At 41.8% G+C, this 25,180-nt stretch overlaps 1 protein-coding gene across 1 annotated transcript; it reads left to right on the forward strand.

The window, feature by feature from the left end:
• The first annotated feature begins 11,506 nt into the window (after positions 1-11,506).
• On the forward strand, positions 11,507-23,760 carry hhipl2 (HHIP-like 2). Its single transcript, XM_063908128.1, has 10 exons — positions 11,507-11,993; positions 12,949-13,338; positions 14,124-14,386; positions 14,638-14,781; positions 15,670-16,001; positions 16,889-17,015; positions 17,845-17,990; positions 18,246-18,327; positions 18,840-18,922; positions 22,581-23,760. The coding sequence occupies exons 1-10, from the start codon at positions 11,544-11,546 to the stop codon at positions 22,772-22,774; spliced, it is 2,211 nt and encodes a 736-aa protein (XP_063764198.1). The 5' UTR covers positions 11,507-11,543; the 3' UTR covers positions 22,775-23,760.
• The last annotated feature ends 1,420 nt before the right edge of the window (positions 23,761-25,180 follow it).

The raw sequence follows: 25,180 nt of genomic DNA on the forward strand, positions 1-25,180 counted from the left end.
CAAGACCTGAGTACTTCTCCCACTTCTGTAATGAAGTAAATCATCCTAGATAATAAACATGAAATCTTAACAGCAAAGAGCTGTTGTGCTGTTAGGTGCAGCGTGCTGAGTTATGTAACACACGGGGAAGAAGTTCTTTCTCATTATTCTTCTCTTTCTGGCAGCATTAATAGATGATGATACGTTTGCTTCAAGATTAAGTCAGAGATTGACATGTCGGGACAGTTTACATCTCCAGGATGAATCAGCTGCTGCCAAACTGTTGCTCAAACACGCACAGTCACGGCTTCCTTCCTGGCTTTCTACAAGATAAGATGTACCTTTATTAATCCCCGTGGGGAAACTCAGTAGTTAAAGCAGCAACAGGATAAGAATGAAAAGCAGGACAGTGTGGTTTCACACAGGGTCATAAAACCAAAATAACATGATTCAAATGATGTACAGGTAAGTATCTGTTTAGACACAAAACGGAATTAAGGATTTCAATGAACTTTTATACATTTTCTATCCGGATTGTTAAATATATTCAGGTTGATTGATACGGATAAAGGTCTTTGTGCAGGAGTGCAGGCTCATGGGCGTTTTTAGACAGGGGCCAGAGTGGGCCAGGGCCCCTGTAGAATTGGTCCTGGCCCCCCCTATGGCCCCTGTGCCGAGCAGCCAATGATAGGCATATAAAAACATATTTTTTAACAGCTGGCGCGAAGAGCGGAACGAGTCTGCAAAGTGCATTGACGGATTCCAAGCGCAACACACACAGGAAGGGACTAGGAGAGTCAGTTGTCCAGTTGTGACTGAGCTGCTGCCACTGGCCCTGCACGGCACGCGCTGCCTGTTCTTCCTGCTGCAAGAAGCCGATCGATGGATCTGCAGACTTGAGCTTGAATAGTTCTTCTAAAACTTTGTCGGACTATCACGCAGGACTTGAATGGGGTTGGATTACAACGCGGATGAGGTGAGGAAACAATTTATTTCTTAAAGTTACTGTACTCGATGAATAAGCCGATTTAAACAGAGTGGTGGCAATGCATTCGGTTTTGGCACTTATGGCTGTGTTACTGTTACGGGAATATCCTTGTCAGAACTTAAGACTTCGCCAAATTGCTGCTGATGTGATGTTTGTAAGAATTAGCGAAGCCATTTAAGTGAGTAAACAAACTATTGTCTATTTTTAGCGTATTATACCGGTATCTAGGGCAATGGTAGCCTAGGTCTTGTTCACGAGCAGTCCGAGATAAACACTACAGTCTGGTGGCTGTGATGTCGCGTAGCATAGTGCAGGAAACTAGACTGTTATGCTAAACGTATTTTAATGCATGCAATGTATAGTTTAATATGTGTTTGTATGTCTGATTAGCAGGCTAACACATTGCTATGATCATACCGTCTGAGACCAACTGTAATTCATGCCTGGTCACCACGACTCCCCATTATTGTTGTATCTATCCCCAACCATTAAGATAATAACCACTAAACGATCACTTTTTGTGAACCCAGTCATGAAACGGAATAAGGACATGCGGTCCTTTTTCGTTCCTATCGGGAAGAGGAATAGAGAGAATGAGGGAGATGTGCCGGAGGAGAGAGAGCAGGTGGAGCCGGAGGAGAGAGAACAGGAGAGAGAGCAGGAGGAGAGAGAGCAGGAAGAGCAGGAGGAGCCGGAGGAGAGAGAGCATGAGGAGCCGGAGGAGAGAGAGCATGAGGAGAGAGAGCAGGAGGATGGAGAGCAGTCAGAACCTAGACAGAGAGAGGCAGAAATGGAGGGATTTGCAGGGATGGCAAGTCAGTCAGCAGCAGGCATGTGGAGCAGGCCCAATGCTGTTGCACCATCAGGTTTGTGTGTGTGTGTGAGAGAGAGAGAGAGAGAGAGAGAGAGAGAGAGAGAGAGCAGTAAATGCAGGTCACGATGTCCTGTCCATATAATGTGTGAACTCTTTGAATAGGCTAATGGCTCAAATAGTAATTGGTGATTAATCTATTTTTTTGCATTTAAACGTGTACTGTGTAGTATTTTTAGTAGTTTTTTTTCCAGAACTCATGCTGCCCATTCACAAATGTTACCCTTTTCATGAATATTTACCACCACCATCAAATAAGTATTCATTATGACAGGGAAAATTGCACCTTTCATACTTGACAAGGGGGATCTTCTCCATGTCCACCATTTTGAATAAAAAAATATATATTTGCAGCTGGAATACATACTTTACATACTAGTTAGTAAAAATGAGTTTATTAGGCCTACTTGGTAAACATTCATGAAAAGATTGAATTGGCAACAATTTCAGTGAGCAGCATAGTTGCAATACCTACTCTGGCCACCATCATACACAGTGAAACTCTGAGTAAAGTGTGTCTTCTTCTTCTTCTTCTTCTTCTTCTTCTTCTTCTTCTTCTTCTTCTTCTTCTTCTTCTTCTTCTTCTTCTTCCAGATATCAGCATGTGCAGGGATGACTGTCCAGTGCAGCCACAGATTAAGACCTTCCCTTCCACCATCATGGGAGGCAGGAAGCGTAGTTTCCAGGCCAGTTGGTATGATCTACATCAGTGGCTTGAATACTCTGTTTCCTGTGACTCAGTGTTTTGTTTTGCATGCCGCCACTTTAGCCTACCAAATGCAGCAACCACTGTATTTGATTCCGCATTTGGGTTTAAAAACTGGAAAAAGGCGACTGAGAGAGAGGGAGGTTTTGCAGTTCACCTCAAATCTGACAGGCACAACCAAGCAATGGTGGCATGGAGGGATCATCAAAGGGCGGTAAAAACAAATAAAACACTGGAAAATGTCCTTAATGAGCAGCACACTAAACAAGTGAAGGAAAACCGAGAGTACATAAAAACAATAGGTGAGGTGCTGTTGCTTACAGCTAGGCAAAACATAGCACAGAGAGGGCATGCTGAATTTGGAGATTCAAATAACAAAGGTAACTTCAAGGAAATTCTCGATATAGTTGCCAATCATGATGCAGTTGTTAAACATAGGTTGACAAGCATTCATAATGCAAAATATACAAGCTGCACAATTCAGAATGAGGTGCTAGAGTGTTTGGCTGATATGATTAGATCAGAAATCATTGAAGAAGTTAAACACAGTGAAACCTTCAGTGTCATGGCGGATGAGACTAAAGATGTGTCAAAAAAAGAACAGATTTCGTTCATTCTCCGTTATTACTACAATGGAGTCATCAAGGAGAGTTTCCTTCATTTTGAATGTGCAGAGAAGCTTGATGCTGCAGGGCTTACAGAAAAAATAGTCCAGCTTCTGGAACGTCATGGTCTTGACTATAAAAACCATCTCATAGGCCAAGCATACGACGGTGCAGCCGTAATGAGTGGTAAACACTCAGGCGTACAGGCACGCATTAAGGAGAAAGCAAAATATGCCTTTTACATTCACTGCAGTGCACATTGTCTTAACTTAGTGCTAGTGGATGTGGTCAAAACGGTTCCGGAAGCAGCAGAGTTCTTTGCGTTGCTACAGCGTCTCTATGTTTTCACCTCATCATCGTATGTGCACGCTAAATGGCTGGCTGTTCAGAAGGGCATGTATGGAAACACAAGAGAGTTACAGTCATTGAGTGACACTAGATGGGCATGCCGATTTGTAGCCTTGCGCAACATAATGGATAGGTTACCTGCAATCAAACAAGTTCTGCAAGAACTAACACAAGAGCACAGAGGAGAGCAATCTTCTGAGGCCCGTGGTCTTCTAGCCCAACTAGACTTGGAGTTTGTGGTACATCTGGTTACGTTCAGGAAATTGTTTGGTGAAACCAAAATCCTATCAGACATGCTCCAGGCACCAGATCTCGATCTTTCCACAGCTGTGGATTTAGTTGAGACTTTAGTACAAACATTGAAAGATTTCAGAGAGGACACATACTTTGAAAAATTGTGGCAGGAAGTATTAAATATTTCCAAGCAATGCGATGCTGCCACACAGAATGCAAAAAGGCAGAGGAAGATAAGTTCCAGACTCAGCCATTGTCATATTCTCAGCACTATTGGTCAGAGGGAGCTAGACAGAGATAAAGAAACTTTCCGAACCTCATTTTTTTATCCTGTCATTGATAGCATGCTGGCTGAATTGAGCAAGCGCTTCTCAAATACCAACTGTGAATTAATGCGTAGTCTCCGATCACTCAATCCCAAGAGTGCTGATTTTTTAAGGGACACAACGTTGTTTGATTTTGGACGGTTGTATGGGGCCAATATTGACGATCTGGGCCATGAGCTCCATCAATTTAAACGATTATTAGAAAGAAAAGTACAGCGTGGTGAGATTGACAAACTGTCAGAAACAGTACAATTGGCACGCTTCATTGAACCATATAAGGAAGTTTTCTTTGAGCTATTCAGACTTTGCAAGATATCTTTAGCACTCCCAGTGAGTTCTGCGTCTTGTGAGCGGAGTTTTTCCACGTTAAAATTAGTGAAGAACTACCTCCGCTCTACCATGTGTGGGGACCGTCTAAGCAATCTGGGGGTTCTCAGTATAGAATCAGCAAGGTCTAAGGGTTTGGACCTTAATGCTTTTGTGGACCGTTTCGCAAGGTGTCACAATCGAAGAATCTTGTTGTTGTAGAGTAGTATTTCTCAACAGGGGCTGTACAGTCCCCCAGGGGGCATTGAGAAGGATACAGTTGAGAGGGATACAGTTGAGAGGGAGTGGTGTTTAGTTGTCATTGGGGGCATTAGTTCATTTTTTTTCCTAAGGGGATGTTGGCCAGCTTAGGATGAGGTCAAGCGGGCATTGGGAGGCTTAGGATGAGGTCCTGGGGGCGTTTGTCCAAAAATGGTTGTGAACCACTGTTGTAGAGTTTCATGCAAGATCATTATGGGATTTCTTTTTATTTTCTATTTTCCCTTTTTTGGTCCTTATTAGAGTTTTATCAATCGTAATGTGATTTGTATGTATTTTGTCCTACTTTCTTGTTCCTGATTAATGATTGGATTAATAATTAATGATGAATCTAGTATGGGATATTGAAAAATATCTGTAATGTGTGATGTTTAAATGTATAATAAAAAGATGTATAAAAGATGAATTTCTTGCCATTATATTTTTCCATAATAACAACTATAATTGGTATAGCTCATTTCAAACAAGACATGCAGCTCATTGTGTTTTAACAGTTAGATTAATATGAAATAGGTAAGTTGATTAACCCATTGATGCCAAATACTGTGTTGCTCATCATTGACCCTAGCACCAGGAGCTGCATGATGTAGCTTTAGGCTCATGAAATTCGATTTTTTTTTTTTTTTAAATGAAGAAAGTTGGTATGTTAGAGCTGAATGAATATGTTCTAATGCAAGATGAGGTTCTCAGCTTTTAATTCAATTAATTACATGCTTTATATGTGCTTCAGATGTGGAAGCAGGTGTTTTGCAGGTATTTTAGCCAACACTGGGTTTAGAAAAAGGCAGATATTTGGCAAAAGTAAGGTCGAAGAATATAAGGTACATGGGCCCCCTCTCAAAACATGTTGGCACCTCTCTGGCCCCCCTGGTAATTTTGGTCTAGAAACGCCACTGCTAACCTCCTCCTGGTTTTGACCATCAACATGACCGCTGCAGCTGCCCTCGTCGCTGCTTGTGGAGGCTTTTCTGACTCGTTTAAAAGTGTCTATTACCTCTTCCTTCTTTTTGAAGAAAGACAGTAAATTTAACTGTCTTTTTGACATGCTTGCATTTAATTAGTTTCTTCCTCTCTGCGAAGTGCTCCTCATGTGGCGAATTTCAAAAGTGAACGCGTTTGTCCGTTGGTCCAGCTTTTCAGTGCGTCAACACAGATCTCCGACTCTTTCAAATCTTAATCTTAATAAACGACATGAAATTCTTGGGATGTTTTTCTGTAAATTAATATCTGTATATTTTATTTCATTTTAACCATTTTTTAATTTTTATTTTTTGTGAGAGGTACCGGATCTGCCCAAATAGGTGCCGGAACACAGGGTGGCCAAAATGAAGAGGTGCCGGATCCTGTTCCGGCAGGATCCGGCTCAAATTAACCACTGGTTGTGTCCCTTAAAAAATCAGCACTCTTGGGATTGAGTGATCGGAGACTACGCATTAATTCACAGTTGGTATTTGAGAAGCGCTTGCTCAATTCAGCCAGCATGCTATCAATGACAGGATAAAAAAATGAGGTTCGGAAAGTTTCTTTATCTCTGTCTAGCTCCCTCTGACCAATAGTGCTGAGAATATGACAATGGCTGAGTCTGGAACTTATCTTCCTCTGCCTTTTTGCATTCTGTGTGGCAGCATCGCATTGCTTGGAAATATTTAATACTTCCTGCCACAATTTTTCAAAGTATGTGTCCTCTCTGAAATCTTTCAATGTTTGTACTAAAGTCTCAACTAAATCCACAGCTGTGGAAAGATCGAGATCTGGTGCCTGGAGCATGTCTGATAGGATTTTGGTTTCACCAAACAATTTCCTGAACGTAACCAGATGTACCACAAACTCCAAGTCTAGTTGGGCTAGAAGACCACGGGCCTCAGAAGATTGCTCTCCTCTGTGCTCTTGTGTTAGTTCTTGCAGAACTTGTTTGATTGCAGGTAACCTATCCATTATGTTGCGCAAGGCTACAAATCGGCATGCCCATCTAGTGTCACTCAATGACTGTAACTCTCTTGTGTTTCCATACATGCCCTTCTGAACAGCCAGCCATTTAGCGTGCACATACGATGATGAGGTGAAAACATAGAGACGCTGTAGCAACGCAAAGAACTCTGCTGCTTCCGGAACCGTTTTGACCACATCCACTAGCACTAAGTTAAGACAATGTGCACTGCAGTGAATGTAAAAGGCATATTTTGCTTTCTCCTTAATGCGTGCCTGTACGCCTGAGTGTTTACCACTCATTACGGATGCACCGTCGTATGCTTGGCCTATGAGATGGTTTTTATAGTCAAGACCATGACGTTCCAGAAGCTGGACTATTTTTTCTGTAAGCCCTGCAGCATCAAGCTTCTCTGCACATTCAAAATGAAGGAAACTCTCCTTGATGACTCCATTGTAGTAATAACGGAGAATGAACGAAATCTGTTCTTTTTTTGACACATCTTTAGTCTCATCCGCCATGACACTGAAGGTTTCACTGTGTTTAACTTCTTCAATGATTTCTGATCTAATCATATCAGCCAAACACTCTAGCACCTCATTCTGAATTGTGCAGCTTGTATATTTTGCATTATGAATGCTTGTCAACCTATGTTTAACAACTGCATCATGATTGGCAACTATATCGAGAATTTCCTTGAAGTTACCTTTGTTATTTGAATCTCCAAATTCAGCATGCCCTCTCTGTGCTATGTTTTGCCTAGCTGTAAGCAACAGCACCTCACCTATTGTTTTTATGTACTCTCGGTTTTCCTTCACTTGTTTAGTGTGCTGCTCATTAAGGACATTTTCCAGTGTTTTATTTGTTTTTACCGCCCTTTGATGATCCCTCCATGCCACCATTGCTTGGTTGTGCCTGTCAGATTTGAGGTGAACTGCAAAACCTCCCTCTCTCTCAGTCGCCTTTTTCCAGTTTTTAAACCCAAATGCGGAATCAAATACAGTGGTTGCTGCATTTGGTAGGCTAAAGTGGCGGCATGCAAAACAAAACACTGAGTCACAGGAAACAGAGTATTCAAGCCACTGATGTAGATCATACCAACTGGCCTGGAAACTACGCTTCCTGCCTCCCATGATGGTGGAAGGGAAGGTCTTAATCTGTGGCTGCACTGGACAGTCATCCCTGCACATGCTGATATCTGGAAGAAGAAGAAGAAGAAGAAGAAGAAGAAGAAGAATGTATGAAAGTAGGTGCAATTTTCCCTGTCATAATGAATACTTATTTGATGGTGGTGGTAAATATTCATGAAAAGCGTAACATTTGTGAATGGGCAGCATGAGTTCTGGAAAAAAAACTACTAAAAATACTACACAGTACCAGTACACGTTTAAATGCAAAAAAATAGATTAATCACCAATTACTATTTGAGCCATTAGCCTATTCAAAGAGTTCACACATTATATGGACAGGACATCGTGACCTGCATTTACTGCTCTCTCTCTCTCTCTCTCTCTCTCTCTCTCTCTCTCTCTCACACACACACACAAACCTGATGGTGCAACAGCATTGGGCCTGCTCCACATGCCTGCTGCTGACTGACTTGCCATCCCTGCAAATCCCTCCATTTCTGCCTCTCTCTGTCTAGGTTCTGACTGCTCTCCATCCTCCTGCTCTCTCTCCTCATGCTCTCTCTCCTCCGGCTCCTCATGCTCTCTCTCCTCCGGCTCCTCCTGCTCTTCCTGCTCTCTCTCCTCCTGCTCTCTCTCCTGTTCTCTCTCCTCCGGCTCCACCTGCTCTCTCTCCTCCGGCACATCTCCCTCATTCTCTCTATTCCTCTTCCCGATAGGAACGAAAAAGGACCGCATGTCCTTATTCCGTTTCATGACTGGGTTCACAAAAAGTGATCGTTTAGTGGTTATTATCTTAATGGTTGGGGATAGATACAACAATAATGGGGAGTCGTGGTGACCAGGCATGAATTACAGTTGGTCTCAGACGGTATGATCATAGCAATGTGTTAGCCTGCTAATCAGACATACAAACACATATTAAACTATACATTGCATGCATTAAAATACGTTTAGCATAACAGTCTAGTTTCCTGCACTATGCTACGCGACATCACAGCCACCAGACTGTAGTGTTTATCTCGGACTGCTCGTGAACAAGACCTAGGCTACCATTGCCCTAGATACCGGTATAATACGCTAAAAATAGACAATAGTTTGTTTACTCACTTAAATGGCTTCGCTAATTCTTACAAACATCACATCAGCAGCAATTTGGCGAAGTCTTAAGTTCTGACAAGGATATTCCCGTAACAGTAACACAGCCATAAGTGCCAAAACCGAATGCATTGCCACCACTCTGTTTAAATCGGCTTATTCATCGAGTACAGTAACTTTAAGAAATAAATTGTTTCCTCACCTCATCCGCGTTGTAATCCAACCCCATTCAAGTCCTGCGTGATAGTCCGACAAAGTTTTAGAAGAACTATTCAAGCTCAAGTCTGCAGATCCATCGATCGGCTTCTTGCAGCAGGAAGAACAGGCAGCGCGTGCCGTGCAGGGCCAGTGGCAGCAGCTCAGTCACAACTGGACAACTGACTCTCCTAGTCCCTTCCTGTGTGTGTTGCGCTTGGAATCCGTCAATGCACTTTGCAGACTCGTTCCGCTCTTCGCGCCAGCTGTTAAAAAATATTTTTTTATATGCCTATCATTGGCTGCTCGGCACAGGGGCCATAGGGGGGGCCAGGACCAATTCTACAGGGGCCCTGGCCCACTCTGGCCCCTGTCTAAAAACGCCCATGCATACTGATATACACCTGAACATCAGCAGGAGAGGACTCTTTAAAGTAGAGACACTACATACTGATATACACCTGAACATCAGCAGGAGAGGACTCTTTAAAGTAGAGACACTACATACTGATATACACCTGAACATCAGCAGGAGAGGACTCTTTAAAGTAGAGACTCTACATACTGATATACACCTGAACATCAGCAGGAGAGGACTCTTTAAAGTAGAGACTCTACATACTGATATACACCTGAACATCAGCAGGAGAGGACTCTTTAAAGTAGAGACACTACATACTGATATACACCTGAACATCAGCAGGAGAGGACTCTTTAAAGTAGAGACTCTACATACTGATATACACCTGAACATCAGCAGGAGAGGACTCTTTAAAGTAGAGACACTACATACTGATATACACCTGAACATCAGCAGGAGAGGACTCTTTAAAGTAGAGACTCTACATACTGATATACACCTGAACATCAGCAGGAGAGGACTCTTTAAAATAGAGACTCTACATGCTGATATACACCTGAACATCAGCAGGAGAGGACTCTTTAAAGTAGAGACACTACATACTGATATACACCTGAACATCAGCAGGAGAGGACTCTTTAAAGTAGAGACGCTACATACTGATATACACCTGAACATCAGCAGGAGAGGACTCTTTAAAGTAGAGACTACATACTGATATACACCTGAACATCAGCAGGAGAGGACTCTTTAAAGTAGAGACTCTACATACTGATAAACACCTGAACATCAGCAGGAGAGGACTCTTTAAAGTAGAGACTCTACATACTGATATACACCTGAACATCAGCAGGAGAGGACTCTTTAAAGTAGAGACTCTACATACTGATAAACACCTGAACATCAGCAGGAGAGGACTCTTTAAAGGAGAGACTCTACATACTGATATACACCTGAACATCAGCAGGAGAGGACTCTTTAAAGTAGAGACTCTACATACTGATAAACACCTGAACATCAGCAGGAGAGGACTCTTTAAAGGAGAGACTCTACATACTGATATACACCTGAACATCAGCAGGAGAGGACTCTTTAAAGTAGAGACTCTACATACTGATATACACCTGAACATCAGCAGGAGAGGACTCTTTAAAGTAGAGACACTACATACTGATATACACCTGAACATCAGCAGGAGAGGACTCTTTAAAGTAGAGACACTACATACTGATATACACCTGAACATCAGCAGGAGAGGACTCTTTAAAGTAGAGACACTACATACTGATATACACCTGAACATCAGCAGGAGAGGACTCTTTAAAGTAGAGACACTACATACTGATATACACCTGAACATCAGCAGGAGAGGACTCTTTAAAGTAGAGACTCTACATACTGATATACACCTGAACATCAGCAGGAGAGGACTCTTTAAAGTAGAGACTCTACATACTGATATACACCTGAACATCAGCAGGAGAGGACTCTTTAAAGTAGAGACTCTACATACTGATATACACCTGAACATCAGCAGGAGAGGACTCTTTAAAGTAGAGACTCTACATACTGATATAACCTGAACACTCTTTAAGAACTCTCCGTCTCCTAAACAGGTTTCCCTCTCATATCTGAGTCTCTTAATCAGCCCTTGCTCCGGGAACGTATTGTTTTATATCCCATAATTGTTGTATTTTTGGCAGCATTAGTAAACGATGACATGTTGCCTTAGTTTGACGTGCCGGGAAAGTTGTTACATTTACAGGATGAAGCAGAAGCTGACAAATGTTGCTCAAACACACGCTGCCTGCAGGCGCTGCTACACGACTGAGAGACTTAATTATAGTTTGTGTCGAGGTGTTGATGTATGCATTCCCGGAAACTGTACCTTTGTTGTGTGATGAAAGTAACTAAGTACATTTAGTCAAGTGTCCCTCCTTTCAAAGCCTATGAATAATTCTACTTCACTCCATTTAAAGGGAAATGTATTTTTACCTCCTGTTTTAAAGCTTTCCTTACTTTGAATGTATTTTTACTCAAGTTAAATATCCGAATACTTCTTCTACCACCGTGTGTGTGTGTGTGTGTGTGTGTGTGTGTGTGTGTGTGTGTGTGTGTGTGTGTGTGTGTGTGTGTGTGTGTGTGTGTGTGTGTATTCGAGTTAATTGTGCGTATTCCTCCAGGGATTGGCTGATGCTTACTTTTACGCACGCCTATAGCACATGCAATGCATGCACACTCATAAAAAGGAGAGCAGCCAGTGGGAGTCTCTCGGTTGCAAACGGGGAAATGACAGGTATGCGGGATGCTGCGCTTCATCCAAGCAGAGCCGGCTGCGCGTATTTACGCACAGTGGCACGTCTTATCTCATCCAAAAAGCGTCCAATCCTTCCCGCGTTTATGCCCCTCATCGTGTCCGTCATGGTGCTGGTTCCAGCCTCAGCTCACCCTCAGTGTCTGGACTTCGCGCCACCTTTTAAACCTTTGTGGCACCTGGAGTTCTGCTCGCAGTACGAGCAGTTCGGCTGCTGCGACCAGAAGACGGACAACACCATCGCGGAAAGATACTGGGACATCATCGACCAGCTGGACACGAGGGGGGAAGAGCTGTGTCAGGACCTACTGAAGGAGGTCATGTGCCAGGTGAATACGTGTCTTTTATATTGGCGTATTAAAATGCCAACGTGTTTAACGGAAGATTAAAACGTTGCTCGGGGCTTTTACATTCAGTTTCATCCAAAACAGAATCTGTTTTTAGTCTGCTGTTTTTCTTGTTCTTAAATCTGATTTAATAAACATTTTAATTTACAATAATGCACGTTTAGTGTCAGGCATCATGCAACTTTGATTTACTTTCTATAACTCATCTTCTTTTGATCTATTTTCATACAAATCTGAAATAAAAGTCTTGCAGAATTGAATTCAGAGTTGATTGTTTCAATTTTACAAACACATTTAAATAACCCTTATAAATAAACAACTTTATTAAGTTCAATTAAAATCTTGATATTAGTTATATTACAAAAAATGTTTCCTGAAAGAAAAAGATCCATTGTTTATAATAATAGGAATAATAATCTTGACCAACATTTTAAGCAACTAATGTCAAAGTGTGGAAGATCTTGACATTAGTTGAATATAGCTATAAAATGTTCCCAAATATTATAAATATAAATAAAATAATATTTTATTTATATTTCTTATTTGATTTTATACTATTATGCTGCTGCAACACAAACATTTCCGAGTCTGGGATCAATAAAGTCATTCTTATCTTATCTTAAACAGTGGCGTGCGTATTGGAGGGCAAAGGGGGCGCCCTATTTTCAAAACCAGATTTTTTCCAGTAAAACCTTTTTTTTATTGGCGAGAAAAACCTGCTAACATCTGGTTTTGTGTTTAGTAGGAAATATTAAAATCAGTCCTCTGCTGGTTTTCCCAGTTTGAAAAAGCTACACACACTTTTTTTTAAAGGGTCACTCTATGCTTCAGCTTTACTGTGAAGTTCAATAGTCCTTGAAGCCAGCCAAGGTGTCCCTTTAATCTTCCTGTCTTGCCTCACTGCGTGATAATCATTAGTGTCTGGTGTCTTCTCCAGGAGTGCTCTCCGTACGCCGCCCACCTGTTCGACGCTGAGGACCCCTACACTCCCGTCAGAGAGTTGCCCGGCCTCTGCTCCGGGTTCTGCTACAAGTTCCACGACAAATGTCGCCACGTGGTGAAATATTTAACGGCGAACCGGCTGCTGCAGGACACGTCGGAGCGAGACGTGTCCACCTTCTGCAGCCTGGTAGACCTGTCGGACCAGGACTACTGCTACCCCAACGTGCTGCAGAGCTCCAACCTCAACAGCCACCTGGGCCGGGTGGCCGAGGACCCCCGGGGCTGTCTGCAGCTGTGCCTGACGGAGGTGGCCAACAACCTGAGGAACCCGGTGCTGATGCTGCACAGCGGAGACGGCACGCATCGCATGTTCATCGCAGAGCAGGTGGAGTTTAGAGAGGCTCTGTTCAGCTTTTTGAAGTTTTCAATATCGTTTTACGCCTGAAAACCTTCAAACTACATCTGGTTTATTTAACTCTTTACCTTTTAATATAGGCCTCTCCCTAGTCTTATATACTGTATATCCAACGGGCTAAGTGAAGGGTGTCCAAACTTTTTTCACCGAGGGCCACACACAGAAAGATATACGGAGAGCTGGGCCGCTTATAGAGGTGAATATCGCCTCAAAAGTTAAATTATAAGTTAGCAAAACTAATCCAATGTAGGTGAATAATGTGCAATACTTGGAAATGCTTTAAGGAAAACACAGCCTACATCCCCTCTGTCTTTGGGGTTTCATTTATTTTGTTGGCAGCTCACTCCTTAAAACAGAAGCCTCAGACTGCCTATAATAAGAGTAATGAAGATTCAATTTGAAGCTTTTTGATTTGTTCCAAAATGTTTTAAATTTGAAATGACCAAATTTATTTGAAATTGGGCTCATTAACACATGAATACTGTGTCAAATATATTAACATATATATTTGAGGAGTACAATATAAGACAAGCAAAAGTTTAATTTGTGGGCCATATTCCATTATACTTTTAGAATTTGCTGAGGGCCGCATTTGGCCCCCGGACCGTAGTTTGGACACCCCTGGGCTAAGTGAAGGTCACAGAGTCGGTCGTTAAGCATCTAACAAATTAAACAGGCATTGTGAAAGATATCACATTCCGCCTGAAGCGTCTTTGATTGTTATTACCAAGCTCATTAAGATGTTCCCCTCACAGGTGGGCTTCGTGTGGGTTTACCTGCGTGACGGCAGCCGGCTGGAGCAGCCCTTCCTGGATCTGAGCGGGGAGGTGATGACCACGCCCTGGCTGGGGGACGAGAGGGGCTTCCTGGGCATGGCCTTCCACCCGAAGTACAGAGACAACGGACGCTTCTTCATCTACTACTCCATCCAGGTGGAGAGCAAGCTGGAGAAAGTGAGGGTCAGCGAGATGAAGGCGTCCGCACACGATGTGAACATGGCAGATCCGTACTCCGAGAGGTACGCTGACAGTTTTTGGTTGATGATGAGGAAGATGCTCCGCTTATAATTACCCCATTGAAAGAAATATACAGACATCGTCTCCAGGGCTGAGCTGTGCATGAAGATGTTTGATATGTCACAACCAATTCCCCAAAGCATCAGCCCCTACGAGAAACCTAAAGGCCCACTTGAGAATCATAGCAACCTGTATTTATCTATCAAGACAATAGATATGACAGATAGTAAATCGTGATTGAATCGACTCTCAGGGTCATTCTGGAGATCGAAGAGCCGGCCGCAAACCACAACGGAGGCCAGCTGCTGTTCGGGCTCGACGGGTATCTGTACATCTTCACCGGAGACGGAGGGAAAGCCGGAGATCCGTTTGGGAAGTTTGGCAACGCCCAAAACAAGTAAGATCATCCAAAAACCGTAACTTAAAGGGGCCCTATTTTGTGTTTTGAGTCCTCTCCTGCTGATGTTCAGGTGTATATCAGTATGTAGCGTCTCTACTTTAAAGAGTCCTCTCCTGCTGATGTTCAGGTGTATATCAGTATGTAGTGTCTCTACTTTAAAGAGTCCTCTCCTGCTGATGTTCAGGTGTATATCAGTATGTAGAGTCTTTACTTTAAAGAGTCCTCTCCTGCTGATGTTCAGGTGTATATCAGTATGTAGTGTCTCTACTTTAAAGAGTCCCCTCCTGCTGATGTTCAGGTGTATATCAGTATGTAGTGTCTCTACTTTAAAGAGTCCTCTCCTGCTGATGTTCAGGTGTATATCAGTATGTAGTGTCTCTACTTTAAAGAGTCCTCTCCTGCTGATGTTCAGGTGTATATCAGTATGTAGTGTCTCTACTTTAAAGAGTCCTCTCCTGCTGATGTTCAGGTGTATATCAGTATGTAGTGTCTCTACTTTAAAGAGTCCTCTCCTGCTGATGTTCAGGTGTATATCAGTATGTAGTGTCTCTACTTTAAAGAGTCCTCTCCTGCTGATGTTCAGGTGTATATCAGTATGTAGAGTCTCTACTTTAAAGAGTCCTCTCCTGCTGATGTTCAGGTGTATATCAGTATGTAGTGTCTCTACTTTAAAGAGTCCTCTCCTGCTGATGTTCAGGTGTATATCAGCATGTAGTGTCTCTACTTTAAAGAGTCCTCTCCTGCTGATGTTCAGGTGTATATCAGTATGTAGAGTCTCTACTTTAAAGAGTCCTCTCCTGTTGATGTTCAGGTGTAATCACTCTGTTGTGATGGGTTGATCCATAATCTACAAACCCAGTTGTAAATCCTCTCTCTCCTCCCCAGGACTGCTCTGCTGGGTAAAGTCCTGCGTATCGATGTAGACGACCGTGACCCCGGTGGTCTGCAGTACCGGATCCCCCCCGATAACCCCTTCCTCGGGGACCCCGCTGCCCGACCCGAGGTGTTTGCATACGGGGTCAGGAACATGTGGCGCTGCTCCGTGGACCGCGGAGACCCGGGTAACCTGCACGGCCGGGGGAGGATCTTCTGCGGAGACGTCGGCCAGAACCGATACGAAGAGATCGACATCATCGTGAAGGGAGGAAACTACGGATGGAGAGCCAAGGAGGGCTTTGAGTGCTACGACATGAAACTGTGTCAGAACTCCTCCTTAAGTGAGTGTTTTGGGATAAAAAATAAATTATAAATGAACCTTTTAACCGGTTAAGCTTTATTTTTACAATAAACTTCATAGATTTGGTGGTTTTACCTCTTAATGCATTAAATTGCTTACGTTTTTATATCATACACGTTTTTGGGTTAGTGTTTTAACTCTAAATCTTAACTGGATTAAAGATTTGAATCATGGGAAGTCTGGATCTTAAATAGCAGAGAAACAAGCTATAGCGGCTCACAACATTAGCATTGTAAAAACACTGAATTTGAACATGAAGATGATACATCTAATAGTTTCCCCCAGTTTTAATCACCATTGGTTTGTTTTAAGGTTTCTAGAGACATCCATACACAGTTCGTCTCACTGTAAAATCAGCCTGAGCATCTGGATCTCAAGTTAGTAGAGAAGCAAGCTAAGCTAATGTTAGCGGCAGCCAAACATCTAGAAAACATAAGTTTGTTTTATTGTTAAACTGCTTTATTCAGTGTTTTTGAGGGTTTGAATTGGAGGATAGAGAGGAGGAGACCTCTAAGGATGGTTCAGCTCATGGTGAAATCGTCCTGAATATCTGGATTTTAACATTTAAGAGAAACAAGGTCTGCTCCTGGACGTCGGTCTCCCGCCAAGCTACATAAAAAAACACAGATTTTAACGAGAAACTGCTTTTTTTAAGGTTCAAACCACTATTTATATGTGTGTATATCTATGTTAGAGAGGAGAAGACCTCTGCAGATAATTTGGCTCTTGTAAAACACCTCCAAACTAAATATTTTCTTATAGTTTTGATTAAGAGATCTCATCTACTTCCACCACCTGTTATTTTCATCACTTAAATCTAATTTTGGTTCTTCCGATTGAATTTCAATCATCTCTCTCTCCTGACAGATGACGTCCTGCCTATATTTGCGTACAGCCATCATGTCGGGAAGTCTGTGACGGGGGGGTATGTGTACAGAGGATGTGAATCACCCAATCTGAACGGCCTGTACTTCTTCGGAGACTTCATGAGTGGGTAAGACGAGTTGATCTCATCCCAAAAAGATAAGAAACAAGGTTTTCTGAAGACAGGGAACAGCTTGTTTGCTCAGCTGTTTTTAAAGAATATGCATTTCTCAATGACGAGGACAGACCTACAGTGATCGCGTCTGTGCGGGGTAAACTGATTTCCAAAAGCGGGGGATGATATGGTGGCCCTGAAGGTCAAAACTAAATACATGTCACAAAAAATTCCCCAATAAATTTGATAAAACACAACAAAATCACACAAATACACCCAAAACATAAAGAGTAAAACAACTAAACCAAACCTTATTATTTTTAAACACTTTTTAAGAAACTAGAATAATTTTAAATGACTAAATTAATCAAATTCAGTAGATTTCAATATATAAATGTAGTTAAACTAAACATTATTGTGCTGTATACAAATACAGTTATTTCCTTAAACCTCACAAAACCGCAGAAATTGAAATAGTGTACATTTTAGAGGATTAATATTAAGGGAATGCTGAAAATAAACACCTCTAAATCACATTTTGGCAGGTATTTCAGTGCTTTTCTATATTTTTAACAGGCCTAAAAATAAACGTTAGGCTATCATATCTTAATATATAAATGAAATACAAATTATAGATTTTTTTCCATATTTTTGAATGTATTAAAAGGCCTAAAATGACCACTGTAAGCTCACTTCTCTATTACAAAATGCAGCTGCTATCCTCCAGCCCTCAAAGAACTTCCCTGGCTTCCTGTCTCCCATTTTAATTAAGATTTGCACAGAGTTATTCTATATCCAGATTACAGAGTTTAATAACTGTATGTATTTAAATGCCTTCCTCCAGGCGCATCATGGCGTTGGAGGAAGATAGGACGAGGGGCAGCTGGAGGGAGAGGAGCGTTTGTATGGGGGAGACAAAGACCTGCTCGTTTCCAGGACTCATCAACCATCACCACAAGTTCATCATCTCCTTCGCTGAAGACGAAGCCGGTAACGCTCACTCTCAGAGAAGGAAGGAGTACTCAGATCTATAGCTGAGAAAGTATAATTACCACGGTTTGAGGAAGCTTCTTTACAAGTCAAATGTGAATTAATATGAGTAGAATATTTAGTATTTAACTCTCCAAAATGAAGTGAAAGTATGTGGTATTTAGGTTAAATATCTATCAGTAAATGCACTTTGTTACACTCCACATGAGAGAATGAAATATTACTCATATGTTTTTCCTCCTGTTTTGGTTTCAGGGGAACTGTATTTTCTGGCCACAGCGTACCCCAGCGCCACGTCTCCGTATGGGACCGTGTTCAAATTCATGGACCCCTCCAGGTGACGCATGTGATTTCAATTGAAAACATTTGTGTTGTATATTATTATACGTGGTGTATTTTACATCTTCCAGTGCACATTTACATCAAATTAAATGTATTTTTAGTGACTTTTAAAGACAAAGTGTCCATGTTTTGCCCCCACATTAGAAGCATTAATGCCATGAAGTCAAGAAATCAGGATAAAATGCAGGGTTTCGTACGTTTTGCGAAGGTGTAATGATTGTTTTAGAGCTATTTTTTCCCTTGATATGAAACAGTAATCACCAGGTTTGAAGCCTTTTGTATTTTCCCCACTATGATACCCATATCCTTTTCAATGTGTGTCAAAAGTGTGTTTTGTGCAGAAAAAACATTCGTAATTTATGGCTTTTTTAAATGAAATTTGACTAATGTTCCACTGTCAACTATTTCATTGACATTAGATGTTATATTCTTCAGTTTTACAGGTACATCATGTACTTATTCGAGTCTCTCTTACATTAATTAATATTTAAATGTATATTTTTGTAGGAGAGCGCCTCCGGGGAAATGTAAGCAGAAGCCGCTGCCGGTCAAAGTGAGAGGGAAAAAGATCCCCTTCGTGCCTCGGGAGCGTAAGTCACCTCAGATTCCCTTCAAGTTTTATCACTTATGCCTCTCCTGGGACGTGTCTCCATGCTCTGCGTCTCTCCTGGGACATGTCTCCATGCTCTGTGTCTCTACTGGGACATGTCTCCATGCTCTGTGTTTCTCCTGTGACATGTCTCCATGCTCTGTGTCTCTACTGGGACATGTCTCCATGCTCTGTGTTTCTCCTGTGACATGTCTCCATGCTCTGTGTCTCTCCTGGGACATGTCTCCATGCTCTGTGTCTCTCCTGGGACATGTCTCCATGCTCTGTGTCTCTCCTGGGACATGTCTCCATGCTCTGTGTCTCTCCTGGGACATGTCTCCATGCTCTGTGTCTCTCCTGGGATGTGTCTCCATGCTCTGTGTCTCTACTGGGACATGTCTCCATGCTCTGTGTCTCTTCTGGGACGTGTCTCCATGCTCTGTGTCTACTGGGACATGTCTCCATGCTCTGTGTCTCTACTGGGACATATCTCCATGCTCTGTGTCTCTCCTGGGACATGTCTTCGTGCTCTGCGTCTCTACTAGGACATGTCTCCATGCTCTGTGTCTCTCCTGGGACGCGTCTCCATGCTCTGTGTCTCTACTGGGACATGTCTCCATGCTCTGTGTCTCTCCTGGGACATGTCTCCATGCTCTGTGTCTCTCCTGGGACATGTCTCCATGCTCTGTGTCTCTCCTGGGACATGTCTCCATGCTCTGTGTCTCTCCTGGGACATCTCCATGCTCTGTGTCTCTCCTGTGACATGTCTCCATGATCTGCGTCTCTCCTGGGACACGTCTCCATGATCTGTGTCTCTACTGGGACGTGTCTCCATGCTCTGTGTCTCTCCTGGGACATGTCTCCATGCTCTGCGTCTCTACTGGGACATGTCTCCATGCTCTGCGTCTCTACTGGGACATGTCTCCATGCTCTGTGTCTCTCCTGGGACATGTCTCCATGCTCTGTGTCTCTCCTGGGACGTGTCTCCATGCTCTGTGTCTCTCCTGGGACATGTCTCCATGCTCTGTGTCTCTCCTGGGACGTGTCTCCATGCTTTAATGTTCAGAAAGCTCTTTATGTTTCTCATACTGCCTGTGCTGCAGCTCCTCTTTTCACCCTCTGTCTGAAACCAGAGCCCAGTCTGCTCTGATTGGTTAGCTGGCCAGCTCTGTTGTGATTGGTCAACCGCTTAGAGATGTCCCGCCTCTTAGCCTGTCACGTACAATGTGTTGGAGCACTAGCCAATAGGAGCATGAGTGTGCCATAGTGATGTCACTATGTTCCGGAAGTAAACAAAGGAGACAACTGAGGCGTTTCAGGCGGAGTGTGTGGGAGGTAAAAGTAAAAAAAATGGAGATTATTAAAAATAAACCAAAGTAGTAACGGAGCAGAAATACAAAGATGCACGCAAAGGAAAGGAAATGAAATACCTGACCTTTGTGCTTGTGTATATATGAAGTAAATGTACTTTTCTCTACTGGTGATGATTTCGGACTGACGACAGGCTCCAGAACTCCTCACAAATGCATGTTCCTTTCTCTCTTTCTATAAACACATCATGGTTTACAAACAGCTCAGCAAACATGCGGTTCCTTTACTTCTAAAAATCTGTTCTGGCTGAGATCAACCGAGTCCACCCTCTCATAAAGTCTCTAAAAACAACAGCTCCAGAAACACGACTGCATGTTTGAGATGTCTTTCCTCTTTTTCCTCTTTTATTTTAAGCATGTTTGATGTAAAACGGGAGCAGCATTTTCTAGTTTTTATACACAACCTCAACGCCATTTTACCATTTGGCCGTGTGCAGACATTAAAAATAACCATGTACTGCTGAGTCGACAAGAACAGATTTATTTTACTACTTAAAACCTCTAACATCAATGTAATTTACTTAATTATAAGCTGTGTGTGAGCAGTTTATATTTAGCACACCTTGATTGAACTGTTCGCTAAAAGATCCAGATGGGGAAGAAGTACTTAGGTCCTTCACTTAAATTAGATTAGATTTTATTTGTGAATTTATGAAATACTTTTCTTTTTCAATTTATTCAATCATTTGTTTATCTGATAATGACTGTATTTATGACAGTGACATCACTATGTAACACTCACACTCCTATTGGCTAGTGCTCCAACACATGGTACGTGATAGGCTAAGGGGCGGGACATTTCTAAGCAGGTTGACCAATCAGAGCAGACTGGGCTCTGGTTTCAGACAGAGGGTGAAAAGAGGAACTGCAGCACAGGCAGTATGAGAAACATAAAGAGACTCTACATACTGATATACACCTGAACATCAGCAGGAGAGGACTCTTTAAAGTAGAGACTCTACATACTGATATACACCTGAACATCAGCAGGAGAGGACTCTTTAAAGTAGAGACTGATATACACCTGAACATCAGCAGGAGAGGACTCTTTAAAGTAGAGACTCTACATACTGATATACACCTGAACATCAGCAGGAGAGGACTCTTTAAAGTAGAGACACTACATACTGATATACACCTGAACATCAGCAGGAGAGGACTCTTTAAAGTAGAGACTCTACATACTGATATACACCTGAACATCAGCAGGAGAGGACTCTTTAAAGTAGAGACACTACATACTGATATACACCTGAACATCAGCAGGAGAGGACTCTTTAAAGTAGAGACACTACATACTGATATACACCTGAACATCAGCAGGAGAGGACTCTTTAAAGTAGAGACTCTACATACTGATATACACCTGAACATCAGCAGGAGAGGACTCTTTAAAGTAGAGACACTACATACTGATATACACCTGAACATCAGCAGGAGAGGACTCTTTAAAGTAGAGACTCTACATACTGATATACACCTGAACATCAGCAGGAGAGGACTCTTTAAAGTAGAGACATTACATACTGATATACACCTGAACCTGAGCAGGAGAGGACTCTTTAAAGTAGAGACTCTACATACTGATATACACCTGAACATCAGCAGGAGAGGACTCTTTAAAGTAGAGACATTACATACTGATATACACCTGAACATCAGCAGGAGAGGACTCTTTAAAGTAGAGACACTACATACTGATATACACCTGAACATCAGCAGGAGAGGACTCTTTAAAGTAGAGACTCTACATACTGATATACACCTGAACATCAGCAGGAGAGGACTCTTTAAAGTAGAGACTCTACATACTGATATACACCTGAACATCAGCAGGAGAGGACTCTTTAAAGTACAGACACTACATACTGATATACACCTGAACCTGAGCAGGAGAGGACTCTTTAAAGTAGAGACTCTACATACTGATATACACCTGAACATCAGCAGGAGAGGACTCTTTAAAGTAGGGACACTACATACTGATATACACCTGAACATCAGCAGGAGAGGACTCTTTAAAGTAGAGACACTACATACTGATATACACCTGAACATCAGCAGGAGAGGACTCTTTAAAGTAGAGACTCTACATACTGATGTGTGTCTTATCCATACGTTCAAATCAATTATAAGCCAGTTTAGAATAATGTGAGAAACGATCATAGGAAGTAAAATATTGTCAATTATGAGAATAACACCAGGTCTGTTTTTGGAGTTAATACTGAATCCAGGCGTCCATGTGCATCTTTAAAACTGTGTCAACTGGTGCTTTTATTCCCATTTCAGTGACTGTGCTGGACACAAACGAAAAACCAACGAGACCACCACCGAGAAAATTCAAACTCACCGCCAAACCAGCGGCGACACGGAGCCTCATCACGCCCCAACGACAACGACTCCCGCCACAACGACCACATCGACCACATCGACCACATCGAGCACATCGAGCCCGGCGTGAAGCCCAAATGGAAAACCCTTGACAAGAAAGCAAGGAAGACAAAAAAGCTGCAGCCGTGGAAGAAGAAAAAGATGCTGAAGAAGAAGAAGAAGAAGACTCTGAAGCAGAAACCCAAGACGACCGCCAGTGACAAACTTAAACCAAAACCAACGAATGATTTAAAAAGCAACGCTCTAACAAACATCAACATCCTGAAGAATCGCACAATCCTGCACGAGGAGAACAGCGTGAAGAGGAAGAAGTCTGCAGAACAAAACCACGCGTTCATGAACCAAACTGAGACAGACTCGAGCGTGAAGGCAAACAGGACACTGCAAATACACTCAAGGTGAAAAGGAAGCAAGCCAAAGCACTGTAAAGTATTCCTATTTGTTTTAAAGGAGTAGTTCTGCTTTTCGTCAAAGAGATAGAAGTATGGAAGGTGAAACGGGACAAAATTAAATATATAAACACTTATTTTATAATAAATGCTTTAATAAAGGAACACATGAATAATTGTGCTGCTTATTTTGAGGCACTAAGTTCAACGGAATAAATAAATACAGTTATGGAGAAAAAATGTAAAGTAAAAATGAGCAAATTTATTGACGAATGTATGAATAAAGTCCCAAATAAATCCAACATTTATGCCTTTAATTATGTATGAATATTAATCTCCTGTGACAATAACATCATGATTTATTTAAGCGTGTAAATATACAATAAGGCATGTTTCTAGATTAATATGCTGTACAATATTAAGTTTCGGCCTTTTAAACTCTCCGTACGGATGAAATGTGAGCTCTCATTTCACGCTCTGCACATGTCCTAACATGTTAAAGAGTTCCTTTAAAGTTGAAAGCACAACTGTTGCACGCAATTATGCACGTAGCATGTAGCATGTAGCATGTCACGACTCCTACATTTTATTTTGTACTTACTTACCAGCCTTTCTGTATTTAAATCACTTCAATTAGTTAGAAATAAAATCTCCTGCTCCTATTTCACACATGCAAATGATACAAATAAACAAAATAAAGAGTGTGTGTGTGTGTGTGTGTGTGTGTGTGTGTGTGTGTGTGTGTGTGTGTGTGTGTGTGTGTGTGTGTGTGTGTGTGTGTGTGTGTGTGTGTGTCTCAGCAGCTCTGTAATTAAACTCCTCACCACTCATCATAACCTAAACCACTGTAGCTTGTATAATGACAGCTGGATATGTAAATCTGTCCCTACAGAGACGTCATGAATCTCAAAGTGGAGCTGCCCTGCTGCCAATCTTCAGACCCAAACTATGATTTTTTTATAAAGAAATTACACTTTTATAACTTGTGGTTTTGATTCTGGTGACAGAAATCTAATCCAAGCTAAATTAACGCTTTCATACCACAGCGCACGACGACATTACATATATTCCACCAAAGCCTATAATGAACCATTGGAAACATGTCACTGAATATTTCCACTTCATGCTACTGTGTACTTCTACTCCTCTGCATTTATTTACTACCTGTAGTTGCTAGGCAGATTAGTAATGATGGTAAATATAATCTCTCTTAATTCAGACTTTAGTTCACCTGCAGTAAATCCAGCAGCTACCCTGCAGTATACAAAGCCATTCAAACTAGCTGCACCTTTACCAGCTCTGAGAACACTTTAATGATCAATCATTATAAAACATATCAGAGATATTATTCTGAAATGGACCAATCAGACAATGACTACTTTTACTGTCACTACTTTAAGTACATTTAGAGGAGAGTACTTTCTACTTTCACTGGAGGAACATTTAGAATACTTTCACTGTGACAGAGTATTCCTACACTCTGGTACTTCTACTTTACTCAAGTACAAGACCTGAGTACTTCTACTTTACTCAAGTACAAGATCTGAGTACTTCTACTTTACTCAAGTACAAGATCTGAGTACTTCTACTTTACTCAAGAACAAGACCTGAGTACTTCTACTTTACTCAAGTACAAGACCTGAGTACTTCTACTTTACTCAAGAACAAGATCTGAGTACTTCTACTTTACTCAAGAACAAGATCTGAGTACCTCTACTTTACTCAAGTACAAGACCTGAGTACTTCTACTTTACTCAAGTACCAGATCTGAGTACTTCTACTTTACTCAAGTACAAGATCTGAGTACTTCTACTTTACTCAAGTACAAGATCTGAGTACTTCTACTTTACTCAAGTACAAGATCTGAGTACTTCTACTTTACTCAAGTACAAAACCTGAGTACTTCTACTTTACTCAAGTACAAGATCTGAGTACTTCTACTTTACTCAAGTACAAGACCCGAGTACTTCTACTTTACTCAAGTACAAGAGCTGAGTACTTCTACTTTACTCAAGAACAAGACCCGAGTACTTCTACTTTACTCAAGTACAAGACCCGAGTACTTCTACTTTACTCAAGTACAAGATCTGAGTACTTCTACTTTACTCA

The sequence above is a fragment of the Eleginops maclovinus genome, chromosome 19 (assembly GCF_036324505.1).
Source record: "Eleginops maclovinus isolate JMC-PN-2008 ecotype Puerto Natales chromosome 19, JC_Emac_rtc_rv5, whole genome shotgun sequence".
Lineage (NCBI taxonomy): Eukaryota > Metazoa > Chordata > Actinopteri > Perciformes > Eleginopidae > Eleginops > Eleginops maclovinus.

Coding starts and splice junctions, on each gene's coding strand:
- hhipl2 (XM_063908128.1), top strand. CDS start 11,544: ATGCTTACTTTTACGCACGCCTATAGCACATGCAATGCATGCACACTC. Junction 13,339..14,123: donor GCATGTTCATCGCAGAGCAG/GTGGAGTTTAGA, acceptor TTCCCCTCACAG/GTGGGCTTCGTGTGGGTTTA. Junction 16,002..16,888: donor GTGTCAGAACTCCTCCTTAA/GTGAGTGTTTTG, acceptor CTCTCCTGACAG/ATGACGTCCTGCCTATATTT.